Source organism: Coregonus clupeaformis, chromosome 18, assembly GCF_020615455.1.
Source record: "Coregonus clupeaformis isolate EN_2021a chromosome 18, ASM2061545v1, whole genome shotgun sequence".
Lineage (NCBI taxonomy): Eukaryota > Metazoa > Chordata > Actinopteri > Salmoniformes > Salmonidae > Coregonus > Coregonus clupeaformis.
This window is the reverse complement of record NC_059209.1, coordinates 21,200,356-21,227,060: the sequence shown is the minus strand read 5'-3', so window position 1 is coordinate 21,227,060 and position 26,705 is coordinate 21,200,356. Positions and strand designations below refer to the sequence as shown.

At 44.8% G+C, this 26,705-nt stretch overlaps 1 protein-coding gene across 3 annotated transcripts in view; it reads right to left on the bottom strand.

The window, feature by feature from the left end:
- Positions 1-26,705, bottom strand: part of LOC121551983 (proprotein convertase subtilisin/kexin type 5) — a 63,110-nt gene that overhangs the window by 8,467 nt on the left and 27,938 nt on the right. The window contains exons 8-21 of one of the 3 annotated variants that reach the window (XM_041864688.2): positions 24,834-25,046; positions 21,928-22,028; positions 16,981-17,084; positions 15,479-15,596; positions 11,609-11,797; positions 11,177-11,313; positions 10,505-10,618; positions 8,765-8,867; positions 5,776-5,969; positions 5,362-5,446; positions 4,442-4,545; positions 4,186-4,324; positions 3,717-3,832; positions 881-2,524 (exon numbers count right to left, since the gene is read on the bottom strand). In XM_041864688.2, coding sequence (XP_041720622.2) covers positions 2,409-2,524; positions 3,717-3,832; positions 4,186-4,324; positions 4,442-4,545; positions 5,362-5,446; positions 5,776-5,969; positions 8,765-8,867; positions 10,505-10,618; positions 11,177-11,313; positions 11,609-11,797; positions 15,479-15,596; positions 16,981-17,084; positions 21,928-22,028; positions 24,834-25,046 — 1,833 coding nt within the window. In that variant the 3' untranslated portion in view covers positions 881-2,408. Of the gene's footprint in view, positions 1-880; positions 2,525-3,716; positions 3,833-4,185; positions 4,325-4,441; positions 4,546-5,361; positions 5,447-5,775; positions 5,970-8,764; positions 8,868-10,504; positions 10,619-11,176; positions 11,314-11,608; positions 11,798-15,478; positions 15,597-16,980; positions 17,085-21,927; positions 22,029-24,833; positions 25,047-26,705 lie in introns of those variants that run through there. The other 2 variants (XM_041864690.2, XM_041864689.2) reach the window with 2 other exon arrangements.

Sequence of the window (26,705 nt, the reverse complement as noted above, 5' to 3'; positions counted from 1 at the left end):
GCAGTTAGCAAGTTTGGTAGGCTACTAATGACCATCAGCAGCATCAGAGCTTGGAGAAGCCTAATTACTGTGACTAAACGGTCATGTGGAATTTGACTGTCATCATGACTCGTGACTGCCGGTGTAGCGGTAATACGGTCACGGTAACAGCCCTAGTCTGATGCCGAAAATTATAATAAATTGTCTACTTCACCCATTAATTATTTTTGTGTAGTTCCAGTAGTTAGCTGCACTGCTAACTACGTAGATTTTAATTCAAATCTAGGTAGTGTTTTCAGTAGTTACTTACTTTTTTAGTAGTTTACTACTCCAACACTGACTGCGTTGGATAAAAGTCTCTTCGGATAAATATGTCTGCTAAATGACCAAATACAATTATATTACATACATCCTGTAACTTCTTGCTAAACCTTGAACTTAAAGGAACATAATGTTGGGTGAGGAACAGGCTGGGAGGTTTATCATACAACCAGGGTTGTGTTCATTAGGGCTCACAACAGAAAACGTTTTCAAACTTTTTATAATGAAAACTCAAATTAGCGTTTCTTATAGAACAAGTCCATGTAGTCCCTCCCTGTTTCAGTTAGTTATTTTTCAATTTTGTGCCTAATAAACCCGACCCAGATGAACAGTGTGGGGAAATGATTATGTTCATAATGACCATAAGTGGCCAACAGAGCCTAGCAGAAAAAATACACAAAAAGATTAACAGATTAACCAATTTAATTAAAATTAAAACTGTAAGTAAAATATAATCCAGACTAGGTCTTGGAGGAGTAATGACATTAATATATATAACATCGACACTAGTGTACAAAAAACTACTCTGATACTATCTAATCAAATCTAAGTAATCTTCAACAATGACCAAGAATACGTGTCTGTTAACCAAAGGGATCAATACATTTTTATTTCAAATCAAACCAAAATCATCAGTACAACACAACTACAGTAATTGTTCAAAAGGTATAAACCCACATTGAGAATATTTATTCTTTATTGGAATACAGTGCTGTATCCACCTCAGTATTCATTCTATAATAGGTTTTATCAACAGGTTTTTCAACCACTACAAAGTTGACTCCTATAGCCTGTGTGTGACAGAGACAGACAGTGGTCACATTTTGCAGCACCAACCATTGTCTTGGATTCTCAGTCTCTCTGAGGCGCTTACAACATGAGTCTTGTTCATCAGGGCACACAACAGAAAACATTTTAATATGTCATACTGTCTGTTTTCTTCCGTTTGGTGCCTAATGAGCACGACCTTTATGAAATGCATGCCGTTTGCTAGTGTCATGGACATGTCTTGAATGTGTGGCAGCTTGCTAGGATAGAATAACATTTAAATGAAGTCAACCAAAAACATCTACCATATCAAAGAAGATGATCTAGAAGATCAATACAGTACCAACTCTGTTTGAATGGAATGACATAACCGTGCAATGTTGTGGAATAAAGCCCTGATAGTGCTGCTGTTTGTGAAAGTGCAATGGCCCCATGGTCTCATGTAGCAGTAAGATATGGGTCTTGTTCATTACGGCACACAACGAAAACATTTAAAAAAAAAAAAAAAAAAAAAAAAAAAAAAAAAGGTTTCCTATTGGACGAGCCCAGGTAGTCCTTCCCTGTTTAAGTCAGTTTTCTTGTTTTTTGCCTAATAAACATGACCCTGATTTATGTAATGTAGTATTTTATAAACAGATGTCTCATCTTAGGACCTGTGGAATGATTTGTGTCTGAATCTAAGTGAGTCAAGGGTACCTGTAACGTTCTCCCTCTCACACGCACACTACCTGAAATATAGATGACAGTTTTGCAACCTCTATTCCTGTGGCACACAATTGCTACATGTAGAATGGGGACATGATTTTCGCAACTATCAATTCAAGTGTTTGCACAATCGTGCGTGCGTTCATGTGCGCATGTATCCTCACTTGGCAGATAGCAAACTTAACCCAGACAGTTTTCACATTATTGAGTGAGCTTTTAAGTTTATTTACAAACACACAACCGGGGTTGATACGTTCATCAGCTTTCACCTGTGCATCGTTAATCTTGACAAGGAGGAGAAAGAAAAAAAAACATGAAGGGAAACAGATTCACAGGGTCCCTCCTGCAAGCTACACATCCTACATTGGAAAAGGGTACAATTATTTTGGCATCGATGCTTTGGTCACAAAATACCGACACATTATTTGTTTTCGTTTTTTTGTAAGTCCCAGTCGCTACTGTCGCCCTGACCACATGTCCCAGTACAGGAAAAGGTAGGTTTGTTGTAGTTTTGTCATCACACCTCCGACGTAGTCCCTTAAGAGGCACAGATTTTCTTATAAATTATGTAACTGAGTGAGCGGGCTGTGGTAGAGGGGTGCCGCCCCCCCCCCGTCCCCTCGCGGGATGTCCAGTCACCCTTTTAGCGAGCATGTTCTGCAGCACAGTTGCTGCAGCACTTTCCTCTGGCACAGATTGTTCTTTTTAACAAGCACACAGAAACTGCCTTCCGCCCAAGATTCTTCATTTGCTTTCCCATAGACCATGAAGAAGAGATGGGGGAAAAAACAGGCAGAGCCGTGGGATTGGTCAGGACAGGCGGGCAGAGCCACATGATTGGTCAGGAGAGGAGTCAGGTGACAAAGATTTTGATCCATCAGAGATGTGATGTTCATCGGAGGGGAAAAATTGTAGTCCAGCAGGAATGATTGGATCCATGTCGTAAAGTAAAACAGACATTTTGGGAAAAATAGAAAACATTTCAATCAATTTCAAAGAGGGACAATTTCAAAAGTAAAAACATAAAGTAACTTTTCATCAGAGATGACTTTGCACACAAAAAGTGGGTCGCCAGTCTGTTGTAACCTCAATTTGAAAGAATGGACATTTAAACTTGCAGTGCACTCAAAAACCAAGAGAGTCTTGAGTTGGCTACAAGCTGAAGTGATTCATTACCAGTTAGTCAATAAAACACTTTCTCTTAGTCTCAGTAGGTCATGTACAGACTGGGGATGACACTTTGAATATAATCAGATCTTAAGAAAGTTATTGACCATAGAGATGCCACAAATCCTATTTTATTAGCTACACACACTCCAGTACAATAAGTAGAGTTTGTTTTACGAACCACAAATAAACTCATAAAAGCAGAAGGCAAGGAAATGAATTGCCCTTAATGCCGTTGCCCACACATTCACAGAAGCAATAATGGCAAAGATAGGGGTGGGCTTTCTTTCCAACTCTATGGTCACGACTCACAAACACCATCATATCTCACAGACAAATGGGCCCTGTAGGTTAGGGCTGAAAAGGTTAGCTGTGTCACTGGAATGCCAAAAATAGAACATGGATACTCTCTATACTGGGTTACAGTATGAGGCCACAACACCAACCTTTCATCTAGTGTGTGAGATATGGGGAAGGTTTTGCAGAAACAGAAGTTGCTTCATTTTAAACAATTTAGACAAGATGTAAAGGGAGATTGGGATAGATGAAGTAGGAGTGAATACATGAGCAAGAGATAAAAGGTAGGAGAGAATATGGAAAAGAGCGATAAGGAAAGAATGTGACGGATGAGGGTGAGGGGCAGATAGGAAGTAAACTAGGAGAGCGAGAAAGAGGGGAGAGCTAAGAAAGCTGTGACCTGTGGTGAGCAGCCACTGCTAGAACAAGCTTCTGAAATAAAGAGTCTATAAAATACATGAGGGGTTTCTAGCACTCACCATCTTTGCAGATGGTGCTGACCACACACACTCCTGCCTCCAGGTTGTAGCCGTTCACACAGGTGCTGCAGTTGGTCTCGCCGGGCCCTGTGCAGGAGTAGCAGCTGTGGTCACACCTGGGGGTGGGGGGAGGACGGGTAGAACTAAGGTTTGGGCGATAGAGGGCACACTTTCCACAAAGCCTGTTGGTCCCTTTTACAAAGTTTATGATTTAGGTACATCAAATAGGAGGGCTGAAGGGAAGATATCCTCCAGACCAGAAAGTGAGTAGAGGTAGAGGATTAAAGGAGGAAACGGCAGGTTTAAGGGACCATAGATATTGGACAGATGTTGAAACCGTTTGGAAGATTAGGGTCTGGTTTGAGGCAGTTAAACATGCCAGGATAAACATGCCAGGTTTGTAGGGAGGAGGTGTCAAAGAGAGGAGGAAGTGGAAGGTGTGGAATTTGTGTGCGTCAATCCGACTCACTTCCTGCAGGACTTGTTGACGTCGCCATTGTCCAAAGTCTGCTCGGCCATGTAGTATCCCACGCTGCAGGCGGACACACAGCGCCACTCCTCCATTAAGTAGCTCTCTGAACACTTGATACATGCCTCCATACCAGTGCCTGCAGACAGGGGGAGACGGTGAGCAGTGCACAGACTTCACTTTAGGCAAAATATCGATTTTTACTTTGGGCAACTGAGTAGTAGGCCCCATCTTTACTTTGTGAAGGGAGCGTTACCTGCACAGGTGGCACACACTTGGTGGCACGGCACGCAGGTCCTCCTGTGGCCATTATAGTAGGTCCCGGGGTCACAGGTCATCTGACATTTATTCCCCTGAAGACTGGAGAGAGCAATACACTGAATTACACAGTCACACATTAGTACACAACACACCTCTCTAGCAACAGGTCTCTTTTTTCTGCATTAGTCTCATACATCAGAAATAAAATCATACACTATACATAGTCCAGTGGTTTTCAAACCGCTCCTCTGGGACCCCAGACATTTGAAAACATTTTTGTAGCCCTGAACTAGCTCACCTGATTCGCCTTTTCAAGGGCTTGATGATTAGTTGACAAGTTGAATCAGGTGTGCTAGCTGTGGAATAGTTCAAATGATTGGAATGGCTGGGGGTCCTCGGGGAGAGGTTTGTTCAGAAAAGTCTGTTCAAGAACAGGAGGTTCTAAACCCGATTCTGAGAAGTTGCTGTGAGGACAGGTTTCTGTGGTGCACTGAGCTGAAAAACAGCTGGACTGAGTTATATTAGTTCCGTTTCCCAGAAAGGATTTGGGTTTTTGTCCTCCCTCTTTCCTGTGAATGGTGAATAGGAGTGACTGTCTGTGGTCTTGCGGGCATTCTGAAGTATTACTGCACACTTGTTACCACCTCTGTCTCAGACAGCACTGAACACTAGCAGAAGCAACCCGAGTCAGGCTGGGTTCAAGACCACAACATTTTGAGATGCTTCAAAGTGTTTTGTCCTTGATCTAACTGAAACGCTTTGGAACGGTAATCAAGATGATCAAAAGCCACCAAAAACTCCACGAGACACGTCAAAATGGATCCCTGGACCGTTTGGTGATTCGACTACTACTAGAAACCAGTAGTTTGTGAGGGAGGCGATGTTGGGAAGTGGGTTTGGCTTGGCTTGGCGTACCTCATCCCTGGTTTGCATTCTGTGCAGATATTAGATGTGATGCACTTCTTGCAGTTTTCATTGCATCTCCTGCACATGTTGGAATCTGTAACACGAGAGAAGACGACGTCCAGTCACATAGGGACCAAAGAGGCATTGGGAGTGTTAGGAGGACTGGTGTGGGGGTCAGAGCTGAGTGAGGGAGAAGAGGCTGAGTTTGAGTATGGTGGAGGGGGGGTGGGTTCAAATCTGGGCCTCAAGGTTTTCATCCTTTTCTTCTCTGGGACTGGTTCAATCAATCAATCAATCAATCAATCAATCAATCAACTGCCTACCAGGGAGAAAATAAAAAACTGGAAGTACTTCAGACTTCGAGGCCCATATTAGAATAATCCTTGTGTGTGTATGGGTGTGTGTGTGGAGACGTGGACTTGCCGTGGTCCAGATAGAAGCCGTCCACACAGCTGGCCACGCAGGTGTTGGAGGCCTCGTTAAGGTGGAAGCCCGGCCTGCAGGTGGAGCACTGGTCGCTGCGGCTACCAACACAAGTCTCACACAGAGACGAACACTTCTTACAGCGCTTCCTGTCATCGCGGAAAAAGCCGGAGGGGCACTCCGACACGCACGTCCTGCAGCGGAGAGATGGAGGAGAGGAGAGAGGGAGGAGAGGAGAGAGGGGGAGGAGAGGAGAGAGGGGGAGGAGAGGAGAGAGAGGGAGGAGAGCGAGGGAGGACAGGGATGGAGAGGAGGACAGTAAGGGAGAAATATGCCTCATTATCATTGCTGTTATTGGCTTACGGGAACAGGCTAGAGGAAAGAAACTGAGTGCGAGGCTGGATTTTTGTACTCTTGACCACTGACTGTTTGAACAAGGTGATAAATCTAAATGATTGCAGAATAACAACCCCTCTCCCCCTGGGGGAGTAGACAAAGTTCATGGCCTGAAGTTATACACATCATATGTTTGTGTGCGTATCGGCTTATATGGCTGCATTTGAGCGTGCGAGTGTGTGTGTGTGCGCGTGGGAGTGTGTGTTTCTGTACGGTGAACAGGTCCATTCTTTTAAAGCACATCTGTTAGATAACTCCATAAACCTCCTTTGCCCTTTCGTTCTCACGCTGTTTTTTTACAAAGGTGAAACCGTGTGCTCCAAAACTTCTCTCCCACGTCAGATCACCCTCCCCCACCAACCCCACCCACACCAGTTTGGCGGGGTCATCAAAGAGAAACATAGGGATATAATTATGAGCATTAAATGACCCCCCCTTTCATTTCACCCTTCCCAAACTCCACTCCAGCTACATCAAGCAAGCACTCCGGGGTTGGAAGTAGTGGGAAAACATTGTATTCTTAGGAGGGCTAATGATGAGGTTTTACAGAACAAGACAGAGCACCTGCAGGCTTCTTGTTTATTAGTGTACTGCGTACTGTGTTCGGCTGCTCGCAAAGACAAAGGCAATTACAGTGGACTTCAATCCCCAACTCACACGATCACACCACTCAACCGCCCCCTTCTCACATACAGTGGGGAAAAAAAGTATTTAGTCAGCCACCAATTGTGCAAGTTCTCCCACTTAAAAAGATTAAAGAGGCCTGTAATTTTCATCATAGGTACACGTCAACTATGACAGACAAATTGAGAAAAGAAAATCCAGAAAATCACATTGTAGGATTTGTAATGAATTTATTTGCAAATTATGGTGGAAAATAAGTATTTGGTCACCTACAAACAAGCAAGATTTCTGGCTCTCACAGACCTGTAACTTCTTCTTTAGGAGGCTCCTCTGTCCTCCACTCGTTACCTGTATTAATGGCACCTGTTTGAACTTGTTATCAGTATAAAAGACACCTGTCCACAACCTCAAACAGTCACACTCCAAACTCCACTATGGCCAAGACCAAAGAGCTGTCAAAGGACACCAGAAACAAAATTGTAGACCTGCACCAGGCTGGGAAGACTGAATCTGCAATAGGTAAGCAGCTTGGTTTGAAGAAATCAACTGTGGGAGCAATTATTAGGAAATGGAAGACATACAAGACCACTGATAATCTCCCTCGATCTGGGGCTCCACGCAAGATCTCACCCCGTGGGGTCAAAATGATCACAAGAACGGTGAGCAAAAATCCCAGAACCACACGTGGGGACCTAGTGAATGACCTGCAGAGAGCTGGGACCAAAGTAACAAAGCCTACCATCAGTAACACAATACGCCGCCAGGGACTCTCATCCTGCAGTGCCAGACGTGTCCCCCTGCTTAAGCCAGTACATGTCCAGGCCCGTCTGAAGTTTGCTAGAGTGCATTTGGATGATCCAGAAGAGGATTGGGAGAATGTCATATGGTCAGATGAAACCAAAATAGAACTTTTTGGTAAAAACTAAACTCGTCGTGTTTGGAGGACAAAGAATGCTGAGTTGCATCCAAAGAACACCATACCTACTGTGAAGCATGGGGGTGGAAACTTCATGCTTTGGGGCTGTTTTCTGCAAAGGGACCAGGACGACTGATCCGTGTAAAGGAAAGAATGAATGGGGCCATGTATCGTGAGATTTTGAGTGAAAACCTCCTTCCATCAGCAAGGGCATTGAAGATGAAACGTGGCTGGGTCTTTCAGCATGACAATGATCCCAAACACACTGCCCGGGCAACGGGCCTAGCCAGTCTCCAGATCTCAACCCCACAGAAAATCTTTGGAGGGAGTTGGAAGTCCGTGTTGCCCAGCGATAGCCCCAAAACATCACTGCTCTAGAGGAGATCTGCATGGAGGAATGGGCCAAAATACCAGCAACAGTGTGTGAAAACCTTGTGAAGACTTACAGAAAATGTTTGACCTGTGTCATTGCCAACAAAGGGTATATAACAAAGTATTGAGAAACTTTTGTTATTGACCAAATACTTATTTTCCACCATAATTTGCAAATAAATTCATTAAAAATCCTACAATGTGATTTTCTGGAGAAAAAAAATCTCATTTTGTCTGTCATAGTTGACGTGTACCTATGATGAAAATTACAGGCCTCTCTCATCTTTTTAAGTGGGAGAACTTGCACAATTGGTGGCTGACTAAATACTTTTTTTCCCCACTGTAGATATTAGTTTTGCGTTTATGGTGTGCCCTACTGAACACGACCCTTGTCACAACAGTTCTCACCGTGTTTAAATGATTGGGTAATCACCTACTTCAATCAGTGCAAATGAGTGAGAGAAGGGAGGTGCAACATTCCTAACACTGCAGTCAGACCAATGACTATTGCCTAAATCATGAACATGCTATCCGATGTTGGTGAATTCAGAGAGGGGCAAAAACAAAAAGACAAGACCGGAAGTCCCTCCCTGTTTCAGTCTGTTTTCTTCAGTTTGGTGCCTAATGAACATGACCCAGCTGTTGACCTGCAGGAGGCAGCCAGAACACTGACATGCTAACCTGGTGTTGTTCTTGAACTTGAGGAAGTAATGGAGGCAGTTGATGCACTGGTGAGGTCCAGGGCCTTCACAGCCGTTCTCGTTGCACTCACTGTCACAGAGCCCTGGTGAAGAGGATATGTTATACAGAGCATTATGGGTACTGTAGTTCCTCATGTTACGGGGGAGGGGGGGGGTAGGTGGAGACTTTATGAATGAGACAAAACTGGGTGTGACTAAAGGGAGGTGACTGGCATTCCAACCAGTCAGTGAGTGAGTGAGTGAGTGAGTGAGTGAGTGAGTGTGTAAGGTGTTCCTTGTTGTGCTGAAGGCAGGAGAATGTTATGTCTACCGAGCGTATAAACGTTGGGGCTGTTTATGTTCTGCTGTCATGGCTGTGTGCTGTGGCTTATCAAACTGGCTAATGGACTATCAGCTACCTCACTGTAACCTCAAATATGCTCACATTGGGCGGCATGTAGCCTAGAGGTTAGAGTGTTGGGTCAGTAACCGAATGGTTGCTAATTCTAATCCCCAAGCTGACAAGGTGAAAATTCTGTCGATGTATCCTTAAGAGAGGCACTTAACCCTAATTGCTCCAGAGTCGCCGTTGATAATAGTGGACCCTGGCCGTGACCCTACTCTCCGACGGTGTCTCATGGGGAGTTGGGACATGCAAAAAAACACATTTCCATTTCACATACGCATGTGTGTACAAAACATTTAATATTGAGTTGCACCCCCCCGCCCCTTTTGCCCTCAGAACAGCCTCAATTCGTTGGGGCATGGACTCAATAGGTGTCGAAAGCGTTCCACTGGGATGCTGGCCAATGCTTCCCACAGTTGTGTCAAGTTGGCTGGATGTCCTTTGGGTGGTGGACCATTCTTGATACACACAACTGTTGAGTGTGGAAAACCCAGCAGCATTGCAGTTCTTGACACAAACCAGTGCGCCTGGCACCTACTACCATACCCCGTTCAAAGGCACTTAAATATTTTGTCTTGCCCATTCACCCTCTGAATGGCACACATACACAATCCATGTGTCAATTGTCTCAAGGCTTAAAAATCCTTCTTTAACCTGTCTCCTCCCCTTCATCTACACTGATTGAAGTGGATTTAACAAATTACATCAATAAGGGATCATAGCTTTCACCTGGATTCGCCTGGTCATTCTAATTCATGGAAAGAGCAGGTGTTCCTAATGTTTTGTACACTCAGTGTATAAGCACGCCCCAAATTATTATTAATATTTTATCATTATAACCCTGCACAAGAGAGGGAACCCACAGAGGTAAAGAGAGAGAGAGAGAACAGCGAGAGAGAGCGAGAGAGAACAGAAACAGGGACAAAGAACAGAGAGAGAGAGGAAGAGAACAGAGAAGAGGGAGAGCACAGAAAGGGGTAGCAAGTGAAGGAGAGAACAGAGAGAAAGGGAGAGCACAGAGAGATAGGGAGAAAACAGAGAGGGAGAGAACAGAAAGAGAGGTAATGTCAAGGTAGTGCGAGAGATTAATAATAAAGAGGTAGCAAACAGAGAGAGAACAGACAGAGCGGTAGAGAGAACAGAGAGGTAGAGAGAATCAAAGGTTTATTTGGTAGAAGTGCCTGGCCCTGATCCTTTTTTCCTCCCCCTTAGTCTCTCCTCCATTTGCACCCCCCTTTCCTACTATGTCTCCCTTGTAACAGGATTCCTGTATTCTGTCCTCCACCTCTTTTTCCTTACAGTCCCTCCCTCCCTCCCATCCTATTCCCCACTCACCGTTGTACTCCTCGTCTGCAGGGGGCTCGGCCGAGCGAGGCTTGTCACTGCGCAGGGAGGAGTACGGGTGCACAGAGGTGCCATAAAGCACCAGGGACCACTCCTTCAGCTTGCCTGGGGGTTGTGTCGCCCAGCACAGCAGACACACACACAGACAGACAAAGAGAGAGAGAAAGAAAAATACACATCATTGGTATACTTCTAAGCAATATAAATGTGGTTATCGGTGAGTATTCTTAAAGGGGCAATCCTAAATTGAAACAATAAAGCGGGCTCCCCGCCCCTGTTCCGGTAAAAAGCTGAAGGATGGGGCTGGAGAAATGTAACCACTCTCAAATTCAAAGACAGAGCTATGGATGCAAGGCCTGACCATCCATGACATCAAAATGATCGTTTTAACCATGTTTTGAGGCTATACAGTGTTTGTTTACATGTACTTTGTTTACAAACATTGGAGTAAAACAAGCGTATATTTTGGGTTCTGATGGGGTACTACAGTCGAACTAAGCTCATGAGGCATTTATGTTATATTCTTCACAAATCAATGGGTACATATCACAAGTCCAAAAAACTGTAGATTGCCACTTTAAGGGGATAGTTCACTTTTTAAAGCATATTTTCCACTGGTACGGTCACTCCTTTAAACAGGGTGGCTTCTCTAGTCTACTGTACCTGGGACTTTCTGGCTGCGGAGCTGCGAAGGGGAATCATGGATCTCCAGGATCCAGTCCCCGGCCGCCTTCTCCCCCCAGCAGTGGGTGGTCATGAACTCCCAGTTCTTAAAGCCCTCCATGGAGTGGTCGAACAACCTAGAGGAAAGCACACAGAGACCACATTTCTATTTCCTACAAAGGAAAAACCACACGGTTCGACCATATTCAGACCACACACTGGAAAGATACAGAAGTAGAATGTTTCTTCATTCCTGGTCCTGGGAAGCCACAGGGGTGGGCAGGCTTTTCTTATTCCGGTCCAGTACCAACACACCTGGTTCAACTAATCAACGGCTTAATGATTAGTCTAATCAGTTGTCTTATTGCCAGGAAGAAACACTGGTGTGTAGAGTGTGAGAGGGAGCGGAGTAGAACTGAAGGGGAGATTCACCTGTTGGCGAGCAGCTGGGACTTAGTTCCCGAGGGGGACGTGAGATTGATAGACAGGTCGCCACGGCGTGGGTGCGTGATGGTGATGCGTACGACTACGTGCTCCAGGTAGATGACATGGTGGTTGAAGTTGTCAATGCAGCTGGTGGCCTTGTACACGGAGCGCACCACGTGCTCTGGGCGGATCGTCCTGCAGGCAGAGGGAAGCAACCAATCAGATGTCAGTGTCAGAGCAGTCACCCAATCAGAATCTAAATCTGACAAGATAGGAAGTGGAACCCACAGAGTAGACGAGCCAGGTGCTACCCAGCTATCATGGATTATTGATTCATCTCAACACTGGGTTATTGAGAGCACACAATAACGTTTAAACCCCATTATTCAATCAATGTTCAAATATTTAATTTCAAGAGGCTCTAGTCTAGTTAATATTACTTAATTTAATTGGTCTGATTTGAATAGAAATGAATTCACAGCCGGGCCCGCAGCATATGGGCCATTAAAAAGAACAGAGAGCACACAGCAGAGTTTGGATGGCCAAGCCAGAGGATGGCAGCGGGGACGGGTGACACGCAGTCTTGGATCCTAAACACTACACCAGAATCCACGCTAGTGTGCGTGTGTATGAGTAAATGTGTTGGGGTGTAGATCTGCATTTAAGTGTGCTTGGGGCAGTGGCGTACTGCAGTTTCTGAGCAAGGTAACTTTCTACAATTCTACACATTTTGCCATGGGGCAAAGACAAACATTTGCCGTTTTATAGCTAATCTCTTGCTATTCTACACATTTTGCCATGAGGCCGAGAGAAAATGTTGCTGTTTTAAAGCTAATTTCCTGCAATTCTAAACATATTGCCATGGGGCAAAAAAATTGAAATAATAATTTTATAGCTAATCTCATGCTATAAAACTGCAATTGCGAGGGCTGTGGGGGTGTATGGTACGCTAGTGGCTTGGGCGGGGGGCTGGGAGGAGACAAACCCAGATTACAACTTCCCTGGCGGTCTACAGATCCTACATGTTTTTTTCTCCAACGCTCCAAGGATGAGGAGGCCCAGACATGACCAAATGCAATGGAGAGGCCAGTGGTGTCTCAGTGGAGAGGCCAGTGGTGTCTCAGTGGAGAGGCCAGTGGTGTCTCAGTGGAGAGGCCAGTGGTGTCTCAGTGGAGAGGCCAGTGGTGTCTCAGTGGAGAGGCCAGTGGTGTCTCAGTGGAGAGGCCAGTGGTGTCTCAGTGGAGAGGCCAGTGGTGTCTCAGTGGAGAGGCCAGTGGTGTCTCAGTGGAGAGGCCAGTGGTGTCTCAGTGGAGAGGCCAGTGGTGTCTCAGTGTAGAGACCTGTGTCTGGAAGATGACGACAGGAGAACAGCTCCAGATCAAAAACAAACTGCACTGCCAAAAGCACCCTCCGTTCTGCCCCAAAAACCTGAGGGGCCACAGCCGGCGGTCCTCAATTCACATACTACACACACTCTCACAAACATACGCACGCCGAGATGGGCTTCCCATAAGATTCCTATGGTCTGGCCAGCATGGGGCTGATAGATCGGGAGCTTGACTGGGGAACTAGCATGAGGCTGATTGGTTCCATTCAAAGCCAGTAAACTAAACTGTGATTGGCTCTTTAATGTGTTCAACAGGAGCCCGATTAAACATCCAGCTGCACAGGGAGAGAAAAAAAAAGCGGATCAAATTGAAAGGGCCTGTGATTGCAGGGGTTGGAACCAAAATAATTTTCAAATAATTTAGTTCTGAACAGAAACATACTTTTTTTTTGTTCCGTTCCGCTGTTCCAACCAGCAAAAGAAAGTTCTGAACCGGTTCAAACCAAGAAAAAGTACAGTTTATATCTTTCCTTTCTGTTCCTTTTTAAACCTCTGAAATATATATATTTCTTACATTTAGCTTGACATTAAATTACTTCACCAATCAGTGTGGATAGAGCAGCTTGCTGTGGAGCGGGTAAGCGATTTAATCTGTATAGTAAAGTCGTTAAGAGAAAATTGTATTTTGCCATAACAGCATGGTTTAATCATAATTTAAGACAAACACACACACTGTGCTGCCAGTCACAGTGTAAGGCGCGAGAAGCAACTGACATTTTGAGTGTGAGGAGAGAGGCTGGAGGAAGCTTGCCTTGAAGTGCTGGGCATCTTATGACATGCATTATCTGAATTAGGCCCACAGAATTATACCTATGGAGGAGCGGCTTCTATAAAGGTACTTTGAATGTCATTCTCAGTTGGTTTAAAGTTGGACCAGAGCAAAGGTTAGCTAGCTAACAAGCTTGATTGTGCAGAGCAGACCTAGAATTAAAAACACGTCTTACCTTTTTATAGTTAATAAATCCGATGTGATAACTATACTAGCATTGAAAAAGTAAATCCATTCTTCTCTAATTAAATATCTCTCCCTAATTTCTGAATTACGCTTGCAACCTATGCTTCAAAGGGGAGGGGCAGGTAGCCTACACACACACCCACCGGCAAATATTTCCAGCTGGCAGGCAGAAGCTGGAATACATTTCTGAGTGAGGGCTTAGCATAGGCGCTTTGTTGGGATTTTTGTGGGACTGGAAAATGCCCGGAATGTAAAATAACGTTATTAACCGGTTGCCATGCTTTTAAAATAACGGTTCTGTTCTGGAACAGTATGGATCACTTTAGTTTTTAGTTTGGGTTCTGTTCCTCAAATAATAGTGTTATTTTCCCTGAACCGGTTCCAACCCTTGGATGATTGTGTGTGTGTTTTGTGTGCATGTTAGGGATGTGACAAAAAAAATTAAAAATTAAAAACAGCCATTTTTTATTGTTAAAAAAAAAAAACATACATGTCCCACTCCTCATCAATGTGATGGCTCGTTGCAGTGATGTATGACAGTGTGTTCATAGATGTCCAACAACCTGTTGTTTACATCACATATGGTGTTGGAGAGCTCGCGCTTTGTACTTGCAGAGCAATCAATCATTGTACAATTTCTCCATCAGGGCCGTCACGGTTTTTCGACGTGGCATCTTGTAGTCTGGTTCTAGATATGCCATTAGGTTATTGAAGCCGACATCCTCTACCATTGACAATGGCTGCATATCAACTGCAATCAGCGCTGTGATTTTCTCACGCTGTCCCTTATCACACTGCTGCCAGCAACGGGTTGGGTCTCACGGTGCCTCCCTTTCAGCATTGCACCTGTACTGCCACTGTAGCTCAATTCCACCTCACAAAGTTTGCATTTCATCACTTTCTCATTTAACTTCACAAAGTATTGCCATACAGGACTTTGCTGCTGTTGCTTCCCTGTCCCACTCTGCCATTTTTCCAACTGTTAATGACGATGAGGTGTGGAGCGCTCAATATCTATGTCAAATAATTTGAAAGATGCATATCGCCTCCTACTTACAGCGTTGTTGCAATATATATATTTTTTGTCTTTATGATGATGATGATGATGATGATGATGATGATCGGGACCTGTTAGTGGTAGTTTTGTGATAAGTGCACTGTGATTTTAATTGTAAAACAATACGTTTTAAGTTAGGGATTTTTTCTAAACGTTAACGATCGCAAATTAGTTTAAACGTCACACCCCTAGTGTGTGTGCATGCATGCATTTTGTATGTGTGTTTGTGCAGGCATGCGTTAGACCCTCCAGAACTAATACTTGGCTGGCTCCTCTCAGTGTGCAGGAGCTTTCAGAAATCCCATACGTGGGTGCATGAAGAACTTTTGGACAGAAACACACACATGAACATGACCCTTGGTTGCTGTTAAATATAGTGTTTTCATGTATTTCTCAATAGCTCTGAACAGATTACATTTGATTGGTTGGTTGATTGGGTAAGGACAGGTCCACTAGGGAGGTGTTACTGTGTAGTACCTGATCTGGCGGTCGGCACTCTCCACACAGATATGCTGCGCGGGGACCTGCTTCCATCGCTCCGCCTCCTTCACCATAGCCTCCGCGTCCATCAGGCCAAAGCCATACAGGTGGCTGACTGCAAGACACGCCCACCGTCAGTCAATCCACACAGCCAATCAAAATAGTTCAAAACCACACATCACTTCAATACATTTCACAGAACCATATTCATATCTGTAAGAATCCACCCCAATAAGCACAAAAGTGTTGCCTTACAGCCTAGATTGTTTTTTTTATTCACTGATCTAAACAACCTATCCCACCAAAAAATCTAGACAGTTTAAAAAATGTATAACAACCTGAAATGTTTTCATGAGATAAGTATCCACTGCTTTATGAAAGAGCTTGAGTAATTTTGCCCAGAGGAATGGATAAATACTTCTAGCAAATATCATAGCCTTGATTCAGGATTCTAGAGTAGGCAAGATTAACTAAGTATTGACACAGAGGAGTTTTTTTTTTTTCACCTAATTTGTAACCAAAAAATGTTTTAAGTAAGAATTGTGCAAGGGGGTGGATACTTTCTGAGCCAATGGTTATTCATGCCTTAGAACAGTGGTCACCAACCTTGTCTGAGTCAAGATCACTTTCTGAGTCAAAATGCAAGCCAAGATCTACTGCTCAGATTATATATATATATATATATATATATTTTACACGACTTAAAAAAACGTAAGCCTATGCAACATTAAGCAATTAAAAACAGTTATGGAGCAATGAGGTTTCGGATTGGCCAGCGGTAGGCCTATAGGTGCACTTGATTTGCTCTCAGGGCCTGCCGGGTAGGCAGAGTTATACCTTCAGACACATGAAATGGTTAAAAATGGGAACACATTGCCTTCCTGGCGCTAGGGCTGCTGAATCAAGTGCACCTACCACCATCAGCGCAAAACAAACACAAAATAGGAATGCAAGGCTTTATCATTGTTATTTTGACAGAAATGTTTGGTGATCGACTAGGAATGTCTTCATGATCGACCGGTTGGTGACCACCGCCTTAGAACAACCAATCAAAACAGCCATCCAACCAAAGCAGTATCACAGTAAAACATCAGTAAGTTAACCCAATCCACAAAACCAATCAAATATTGTTTCCCCATCCCTCCCCCTCTTTCTTTAAACCTCCGCTCTCCATTTCCTCTGGATGAACTCCCCACCTCCTCCCTTTTCTCTCTCACTAGGTTTCCCAATCCTCTTTGAAACAGCCGCTTGGAAAAACTCCAGACGGACTAGGACTGCAGTCTCAGTCTCACACACACACACACTCACACACAAACACACACAAACACACACACTTATGAAACAAAGTACTCCGCATGAAATCCCTGACAGGTAGTTGGCAGGCGGTAGGATGGTTTATGGTGAGTGACTGGGCTAAGAGTAAGTGAGGGGTATGAAAGAAAGAGGGGAAAAAGAGGTGAGTGGCCGAGGGAGGAGAGGAGGCGGGCAGTGTTAAGCACCGTTGTATCCAGCGGTGTTGGTCTTCCAGTCAGGGGCGTTGAGGTGGCCAGCTCGAGACGTCTTGACAATGATGTGCTGAACATCCCTCCACGACAACAGAGGACTGGAGGAGAAATCACAAAACACCACAGAGACACACTGGTGACCAACAATATACACAGACTTAACACGGTTTGTGTGTGTATGTGTGTTTGTGTGTACTATACATATGGTGCTTGGGTGTTTGCGTGTAACAGAAAGGGAGCGGGAGAGTTAGGTATACCAGATACAGTATGCCCATCCATCTGCCTCCCTCCCCTCTCCAATCTCACGTGATAACCATTACAAGATGGCAGCCATGTGTCCTTTGATGTAAAGACGGTGCTTAAAAAAAATTATATCTAGGTCACCAAGTTTCCTGGGAATCCCTTCATATGCCGTCCAGATGCTTCATTATTTTCTCCCGCTCTCATCTCTCCCTCATCCTCTGAGCACAGCATTTCGGAAAATTCCGAGGCAGCAGGTTTTTCTAGAAAAGTACTACTCCGCAAGGATATACAGTGGGGTCTGAAATGATTGACACCATTGATAAAGACGAGCAAAATGACTGTATCGAATAAATAGGTATATTGTAAGTTTAAAATGTTTGGGAAATTATATTATACTAATACAATTGCTCAGAGAAATACATTTTGTTTAACAAGTAATACAAAAAAATCTCAAAAAAGTAGGGGTCAAAATGATTGACACCCCTGTTTTTAATACCTTTCAATACCTCAACTTTTTCAAAAATATTTTATGAGTTGGAGAACACATTGGGAGGGATCTTTGACCATTCCTCCATACAGAATCCTTCCAGATCCTTGATATCCTTCGTCTGCGCTTATGGACATGCCCTCATCAATTCAAACCACAGGTTTTCAATGGGTTTCAAGTCCGGAGACTGAGATGGCCATTGCAAAATGTTGATTTTGTGGCCAATTAACCATTTCTTTGTGGATTTTGATGTGTGCCTAGGGTTATGGTCTTGCTGGAAGATCCAGTTGCGGCCAAGTTTCAGCCTCCTGGCAGAGGCAACCAGGTTTTTGGCTAAAATGTCCTGGTACTGGGTAAAGTTCATGATGCCGTTGACCTTAACATGTGCCCCCGGGACCAGTGGAAGCAAAATATCCCCATAACATCAAAGATCCACCACCCTACTTTACAGTAGGTATGGGGTTCTTTTCTGCTTAGGAATTCTCATTTTGACAACAAACCCACCACTGGTGTGAACGGCCAAAGAGCTCTATTTTCATGTAATCTGACCAAAGCACCGGTTCCAATCCAAGTGCCAATGCTGTTAAGCAAACTCCAGGTGTTTACATTTGTTGGGTGACATGAAAATCTACCAATAAGGTGTCAATCATTTCAGACCCCACTGTATATACAGTTGAAGTCAGAAGTTTACATACATTTATGTTGGAGTCATTAAAACTTGTTTTTCAACTACTCCACAAATTTCTTGTTAACACACCATAGTTTTGGCAAGTTGGTTAGGACATCTACTTTGTGCATGACACAAGTAATTTTTCCAACAATTGTTTACAGACAGATTATTTCACTTATAATTCACTGTATCACAATTCCAGTGGGTCAGAAGTTTACATACACTAAGTTGACTGTGCCTTTAAACAGCTTGGGAAATTCCAGAAAATGATGTCATGGCTTTAGAAGCTTCTGATCATCATTTGAGTCAATTGAAGGTGTACCTGTGGATGTATTTCAAGGCCTACCTTCAAACTCAGTGCCTCTTTGCTTGACATCATGGGAAAATCTAAAGAAATCAGCCAAGACCTCAGAAAAAGAATTATAGACCTCCACAAGTCTGGTTCATCCTTGGGAGCAATTTCCAAGCGCCTGAAGGTACCATGTTCATTTGTACCAACAATAGTACGCAAGTATAAACACCATGGGACCACGCAGCCTTCATACCACTCAGGAAGGACACGCGTTCTGTCTCCTAGAGATGAACGTACTTTGGTGTGAAAAGTGCAAATCAATCCCAGAACAGCAAAGGACCTTGTGAAGATGCTGGAGGAAACAGGTACAAAAGTATCTATATCCACAGTAAAACAAGTCCTATATCGACATAACCTGAAAGGCCGCTCAGCAAGGAAGCAGCCACTGCTCCAAAACCGCCATAGAAAAACGAGACTACGGTTTGCAACTGCACATGGGGACAAAGATCGTAATTTTTGGAGAAATGTCCTCTGGTCTGATGGAACAAAAATAGAACTGTTTGGCCATAATGACCATCGTTATGTTTGGAGGAAAAGGGGGGTAGCTTGCAAGCCGAAGAACACCATCCCAACCGTGAAGCACGGGGGTGGCAGCATCATGCTGTGGGGGTGCTTTGCTGCAGGAGGGACTGGTGCACTTCACAAAATATATGGCATCATGAGGAAGGAAAATGATGTGGATATATTGAAGCAACATCTCAAGGCATCAGTCAGGAAGTTAAAGCTTGGTCGCAAATGGGTCTTCAAATGGACAATGACCCCAAGCATACTTCCAAAGTGGCAAAATGGCTTAAGGACAACAAAGTCAAGGTATTGGAGTGGCCATCACAAAGCACTGACCTCAATCCTATAGATCATTTGTGGGCAGAACTGAAAAAGCGTGTGCGAGCAAGGAGGCCTACAAACCTGACTCAGTTACACCAGCTCTGTCAGGAGGAATGGGCCAACATTCACCCAACTTATTGTGGGAGGCTTGTGGAAGGCTACCCGAAACATTTGACCCCAGTTAAACAATTTAAAGGCAATGCTACCAAATACTAATTGAGTGTATGTTAACTTCTGACCCACTGTGAATGTGATCAAAGAAATAAAAGCTTAAATAAATAATTCTCTCTACTATTATTATGACATTTCACATTCTTAAAATAAAGTGGTGATCCTAACTGACCTAAGACATGGCATTTTTACTAGGATTAAATGTCAGGAATTGTGGGAAAACTGAGTTTAAATGTATTTGGCTAAGGTGTATGTAAACTTCCGACTTCAACTGTACACTCCCCTCCATATGTATTTTGACAGTAAAGCTAACATTTAAAATGTGGCTCTATACTCCAGCATTTTGGATTTGAGATCAATGTTTCATATGATGCAACAACAGTACAGAATGTATTGAGGATATTTTCATACATATCCGTTTCACCGTTTAGAAATGAAAGCACTTTATGCATCTATTCCCCCACCCCCTCTCCTGAGTAGATGTTTCTGAACACTTCTAAATTAATCCTGATAATGCCATGATTGATAAAAATCATGAATGAATCATGAATAATGTTGAGTAAGATGCCGTTCAGAGGCAACAAAACATGGTGGTATGATCTTTGTACCTCTAACCTTTAACTCATTACTCACAATTAATTTAACAAATAATCATGGTAGCATCCACATGAATGTAGCAGTGTTCAGAAACATATATTCTTACTTACAATAAAAGTGACTCCAAAATGGCGCAATCCATTATTCACCATTCAGGTATCCAAAGCACAACCACAACAAACTGCAAATGCATCCAACAAGTTTGTATCGTCACAAGCTTGATGTTGTCAATGTGTGCAAGGAATATGGGACCAAATACTAAACTATCGACTACTTAATACACCTAGTGGTCCCCTGTAGCTCAGTTGGTAGAGCATGGCGCTTGCAACGCCAGGGTTGTGGGTTCGTTTCCCACAGGGGGCCAGTATGAAAATGTATGCACTCACTAACTGTAAGTCGCTCTGGATAAGAGCGTCTGCTAAATGACTAAAATGTAAATGTAAGTGAATTTGTCCAAATACTGACTTCTTCAAATGGCCGGACTAGACACAAAGTGCATTCATTTCTAAACGGTAAAACAGATATGTATGAAAAGACCCTAAAATAAAAACGGACATTGTGTACTGTCTCCTAAGGAGTTTATCGTGGAAGAGAAAACCTTCACGGCTAACCAATAACATCAACCTCTTGAACACTAGTGGGAGAGTATGTTTAAGTGTTTCACCTCCCAGGAGTCATCCGTTCTCCTGCTCGCTGTCCAACACTCACTCTGTTCACTACGTTTTCCAAAAAACTAATTCAAGTGAAAACCAGAAGCTGTCAGCTTGGACGCCAGTCATGGCATATCAATTCCATAAGGAGTTGGCAAGAGACCAGAAACAGACGGGCACTCACAGGTTAAGAAGCTATGTCTTCTGGAGGGAAAAGCAGGGGGGTCCCAACCCCAATAACCATCCATGAAAACTCTGATATATTGACAATTAAAACCAACCAATGTTAGTTTAACTCCACCACTCCATCCATAATTCACATTCTATAAATGTTTCATCATCATTAACGTGGTACACTAACTAGGCCATGGCACAGGCATCCTAAAATCATTTGAACGCTGCCGGAGCGCACACACACACACACACACACACAGGAACTGTTCCAACAGCTCGTTCGGTCCCCACAGATCCGACATCAAACCCGGCTGATGTTGGAGAGTCTCCTCTCATGTTCTGACTGAAGTGTAATTATGGTATAAACATACAGGTGTAATATGAGGCAGAGGAGGAAGATAACCTGGCTTTCAAATGACAGAGCAGGCCTGCTCCCAGCCCCAGCCCCTCTTGAATATATGTTTATCAAAGTCGGCCCGTTCTCTTTCATATACCAGATAACCGCTGCAACCATCAGCAGCGCTCAAAGAGTTGTGGCCAATCTGCTCCACTTAACGAGTGTGTGTACGGAGAAGTTGGTGTGTGTGTGTGTGTGGGAGGGGGGGATGCAGCAGAGAAAGAAAGTGAAAAAAGGCAAAGAGACGGGAGAGAGAGAATTTTGATAAGCAATGTGAGCAATGGGATTGATTGACTGACTAGCTGGGTGAACTGAACTAACTGCAGTGCACAGGTGGAGTCGTGTGAATCCCTGAGTTAAGGTTAAGGAGCTTACTTAGCCTCCAGGGCCAGCGCGATGATCCCAGCTGCCATAGGAGCAGACGCCGAGGTCCCTGTGTGGCTATCTGTGCAGCGCTGCCGCAGATCTGTGGTGATCTACAGCAGGAGGGAGGGAGAGAGAGAAGAAAGATGGGATGGACAGAGAGGGGAAGGAGGGTTAAGTCCTGTGGATCAGGGGGAGATTGAGGCACACCTGAGACTGCACACATTCCAGCTTTGATACGCTGCCATGCTAGAGATGACACACACACACACACACACATAATAGCCTGCTGTTCCCTAAGGTACCCAGGAAATCATTTCTCAGCCAAAGAGGACCAAAGGGAGTGGAAAGGAGGGAAATATTCTTTTTTTGCAGGTGCCTCCCGAGTGGCGCAGCGGTCTAAGGCACTGCATTGCAGTGTTAGGGCGTCACTACAGCCTGGGGTTCGATCCCAGGCTGTGTCATTACAGACAGTGACCGGGAGTCCCATAAGGCGGCGCACAATTGGCCCAGCGTCGTCCGGGTTAGGTTCATGGTTGAATTGCTGCAAAGAAACCACTACTAAAGGACACCAATAAGAAGAAGAGACATTAGAACAGTGGAAATGTGTCCTTTGGTCTGGAGTCCAAATTGGAGATTTTTGGTTCCAACCGCCGTGTCTTTGTTAGACGCGGTGTGGGTGAACGGATGATCTCCGCATGTGTATGGTGTGGCGGTGGAGGTGTTATGGTGTGGGGGTGCTTTGCTAGTGACACTGTCTGTGATTTATTTAGAATTCAAGGCACACTTAACCAGCATGGCTACCACAGCATTCTGCAGCGATACGCCATCCCATCTGGTTTGGGCTTAGTGGGACTATCATTTCTTTTTCAACAGGACAATGACCCAACACACCTCCAGGCTTTATAAGGGCTATTTAACCAAGAAGGAGAGTGATGGAGTGCTGCATCAGATGACCTGGCCTCCACAATACCCCGACCTTAACCAAATTGAGATGGCATGTGGGAACTCCTTCAAGACTGTTGGAAAAGCATTCCAGGTGAAGCTGGTTGAGAGAATGCCAAGAGTGTGCAAAGCTGTCATCAAGGCAAAGGGTGGCTATTTGAATAATCTCAAATATAAAATATATTTTTTAATTTCTTTAACACTTTTTTGGTTACTACATGATTCCATATGTGTTATTTCATATAGTTTTGATGTCTTCACTATTATTCTACAATGTAGAAAATAGTTTTAAAAAATAATGAAAAACCCTTGAATGAGTAGGTGTTCTAAAACTTTTGACCGGTAGTGTATATGCACAGGGGGGACTTGAACCTAGATCAGCCCTCCTACTCTGATATGCTTTACAAATACGGGCCCTGGAGTAGGACATTGTGTGCATGACCGTGTGTGTGTGTTGAGTGCTGGTCATTGCTCTGTGTGAGTCTGTAGCACAGCGCTGGCCTGGCTGGTTCTTAGTGACTGCTCTCTCTCTCTCTCTCCCTGCTTGGTCTCCAGAACCTCTATTGGTACTGTGGCGAGACACTGCCAGACAAGCTGGGACAACTGTCACTCTGTCTGACAGTCTACCCCAATGCACCCTGGGCCAGGGGTGGAGAGTAGGAGGGGGTCAGCCAGGACACACAGCTCAACCCCCGACACATTGACCTCATTCACCCAGCCTTGGGTTCAAAGGTCATGGGCTTTAAAAACAACCAAAGCCTGTTTGTCTGGCTTTGCCCACACAGGAATCAGTTACGTATGCCATCTAGTCGGCCTAAATGACAAAGCAGCATTAGCACATTAGTGCTCTCTCTCTCGCTCTCATACGCGTTACGTTATGGTAGTCCAACGTATCCGATGATGACTTCCACTTCTGAGTTAACGGTGAATTCTTTGGTGACTGTAGAGTCCAATCCGAGATCCACAAACTTTATTGCAGGTGGGGCATGTGCAGTCTGTGTTGGCAGGGGCAGGCATGGTTGTATGTCTCCTGAGCAGTTTTTGCTGTTTCTTTGTGCTCTTCTCCACCTCTGTACACCGCTCTGGCAGAGCTGCCGCCAGGTGGAACGGTCGGCAGCATCGTCCTCCAGGTCTGTGGGTTTGATGTTGCACTTCTTCAGCGACGTTTTCAGCTGGTCCTTGTAGCACTTCATCTGCCCCCCTGCAGACCACCGGCTAAGGTGTAGCTGGCCATACAGGATCTTCCACAGCAAGCGCTCCAGAGACATCCTAATGACATGCCCAAGCCAGCGCAGTTGGTGCTGAGTGACCATGGCGTCCATACTCTTGCAGTTGGTCTTAGCAAGTATTTCTGTATGGTGTACATGGTCGCAGCAGGTGATTCCCAGGATGCGCTGCAGGCATCTTATGTGGAATCGCTCGAGCGGCTTGTTGTGGCGACTGTAAGCGACCCAGGCTTCACAGCTGTAAAGAAGTGTGGTGATGCAGACGGCTTGATAGACGGTGACTTCGGTGTGGAGGTGGAGATCCCAGTTTTGGAAGACCCTGCGTCTGAGTTTCCCGAAGGCAGCTGATGCTTGCTTGATCCTGTTTTGAATTGAGGTCGATGCTGCAGTCCTCCGAGAGGATGCTGCCCAGGTATTTGAATGACGGGACTATTGCCAGTGATTTGTGCTCAATGGTGAAGACAGGCATGGTGGGTGGAGGGCTGGATCTCCATTGACAGACCACCTCTGTCTTGGTGGTGTTGATACAGTCCCATCATCCTGCTATAGACCCTCACAGCCGTTACAAGGACGGACTGAAGGTCTTCCAGACTGTGGGCCACAAGAGCTCTCTCACACACACACACACACACACACCCCTCAACTATTAGACAGTTGTAGTTCTCTCTTCCCTCTGCTGCTGTATGTTGTGGTAAGAATGGTGGAACACACACACACACTTTCTCTCTCTTTCGGAGACAGACTTACTATCTTGCGGTCGTAGTTCTCTCCGCTGCTGTAGGTGGTGGTTAGGGTGGACGAGCACTCCTCCAGGTACCAGGGCTTGCGTCCGCTCTCTGCGGTGCTGGAGATGGAGATAGTGTAGATGCTGTTGGTGTAGCCGTCACAGGAGCAGTGGTCCCGGCTCCGCCCGCCGTTTCCTGACGCCCACACAAAGATGGAGCCGCGCCCCTTTCTTCCCTGGCAGGAAATCAAATCATTGTCAATTAGATCAAAGGCGGGACTTCCTGCCCGTGGGAACAACGTTCTTCCACCACCTGATGCTGAAATGGTAATAGCAGGTGCACGGGGAATGAGCACATTAATTACATTAGCACAAATTACTTAATGGAGCAGGCCTACCACACAGCTTCAGTAAACAGAGTTATTTACATAGAAATACAATTACTAAAGTGGGCATCCCCAATCAAATAAAGTCAATGATGCCAAAATGCCATTATTCTATTTATATGGACATTTCTTGGTGTGTGATTGGCAGAGATACTTGAGGGAGCCTACTGCTCTGTGAGCTCTGACTGTCACTCTCACTCACTCAAACACGCACGCAAGCATTCATGTACACACATCCACACACAGAGGGGATAAAAGGTGGAGGGGAGCACTTCAAAAGGCCTGTCTGCCAGTGATAAGAGATAGAAGCCCCTCTGAGTGAGGAGAGAATCAGACAGGACGAAACGCTGACGGAAAACTGGGACCAGCTTTGAAGGGATGGAGGGAGAAAAAAAAAGAGGGAGAGAGCGAGAAAGAGAGAAGTTGAGCGAGAAAGGAGGGGAGAGATACAGAGGGAGAGTGAGAGAGACTGAAAGAGAGAGAGAAAGAGCAGGTAGGGAGAGGATGACTTATTGAAGAAAGAGGGAGACAGACAAAGGCAACCGAAAAACTTTTACGAGGAAATTAGCTCAAGAACCCTAAGAGAGCGTGGGGGGCGGGTGGGTGTGGGGGGACCTGCACCCTCTAACCTAACCTATCACAACAGCAACACACACCTCTCCCTAACCTGGCAGTAATATCTCACAAACATACGGGGACTAATACATTTTCTCCTCCCTCCCAACCGGTCACACTTTCTCCCCGCTCACTAGCCGGTCACATCCCCTTTCCATAGGCCAACCTGCCACGGTCCTGCCACACACACACCCACACACCTCTAACCATCTGTCATAATAGCCCAATAGACCTCTGTAGCTTCCATGGCCAAAAAAGATGTACACTGAGTATACAAAACATTAAGAACACCTGCTCTTTCCATGACATAAAACTGACCAGGTGAATGCTATTATCTCTTATTACATTTTAATTTAATTTTAGTCATTTAGCAGATGCTCTTATCCAGAGTGACTTACATGATCAATTAGGGTTAAGTGCCTTGCTCAAGGGCACATCAACAGATATTTTACATAGTCAGCTCGGGGTTTCAAACCAGCGACCTTTCAGTTATCGGCCCAACACTCTTAACCGCTAGGCTACCTGCCGCCCTTATTGATGGCACTTGTTAAATCCACTTCAAAATCAGTGTAGATGAAGGGGAGGAGACAGGTTAAAGAAGGATGTTTAAGCCTCGAGACAATTGAGACATGGATTGTGTATGTGTGCCATTCAGAGGGTGAATGGGCTAGATTAAACATGTAAGTGCCTTTGAACAGGGTATGGTAGTAGGTGCCAGGCACACCGGTTTGAGTGTGTCAAGAACTGCAACGCTGCTGGGTTTTTCACGCTCAACAGTTTCCCTGTGTGTATCAAGAATGGTCCACCACCCAAAGGACATCCAGCCAACTTGACACAACTGTGGGAAGCATTGGACTCAACATGGGCCAGCATCCCTGTGGAACGCTTTCGACA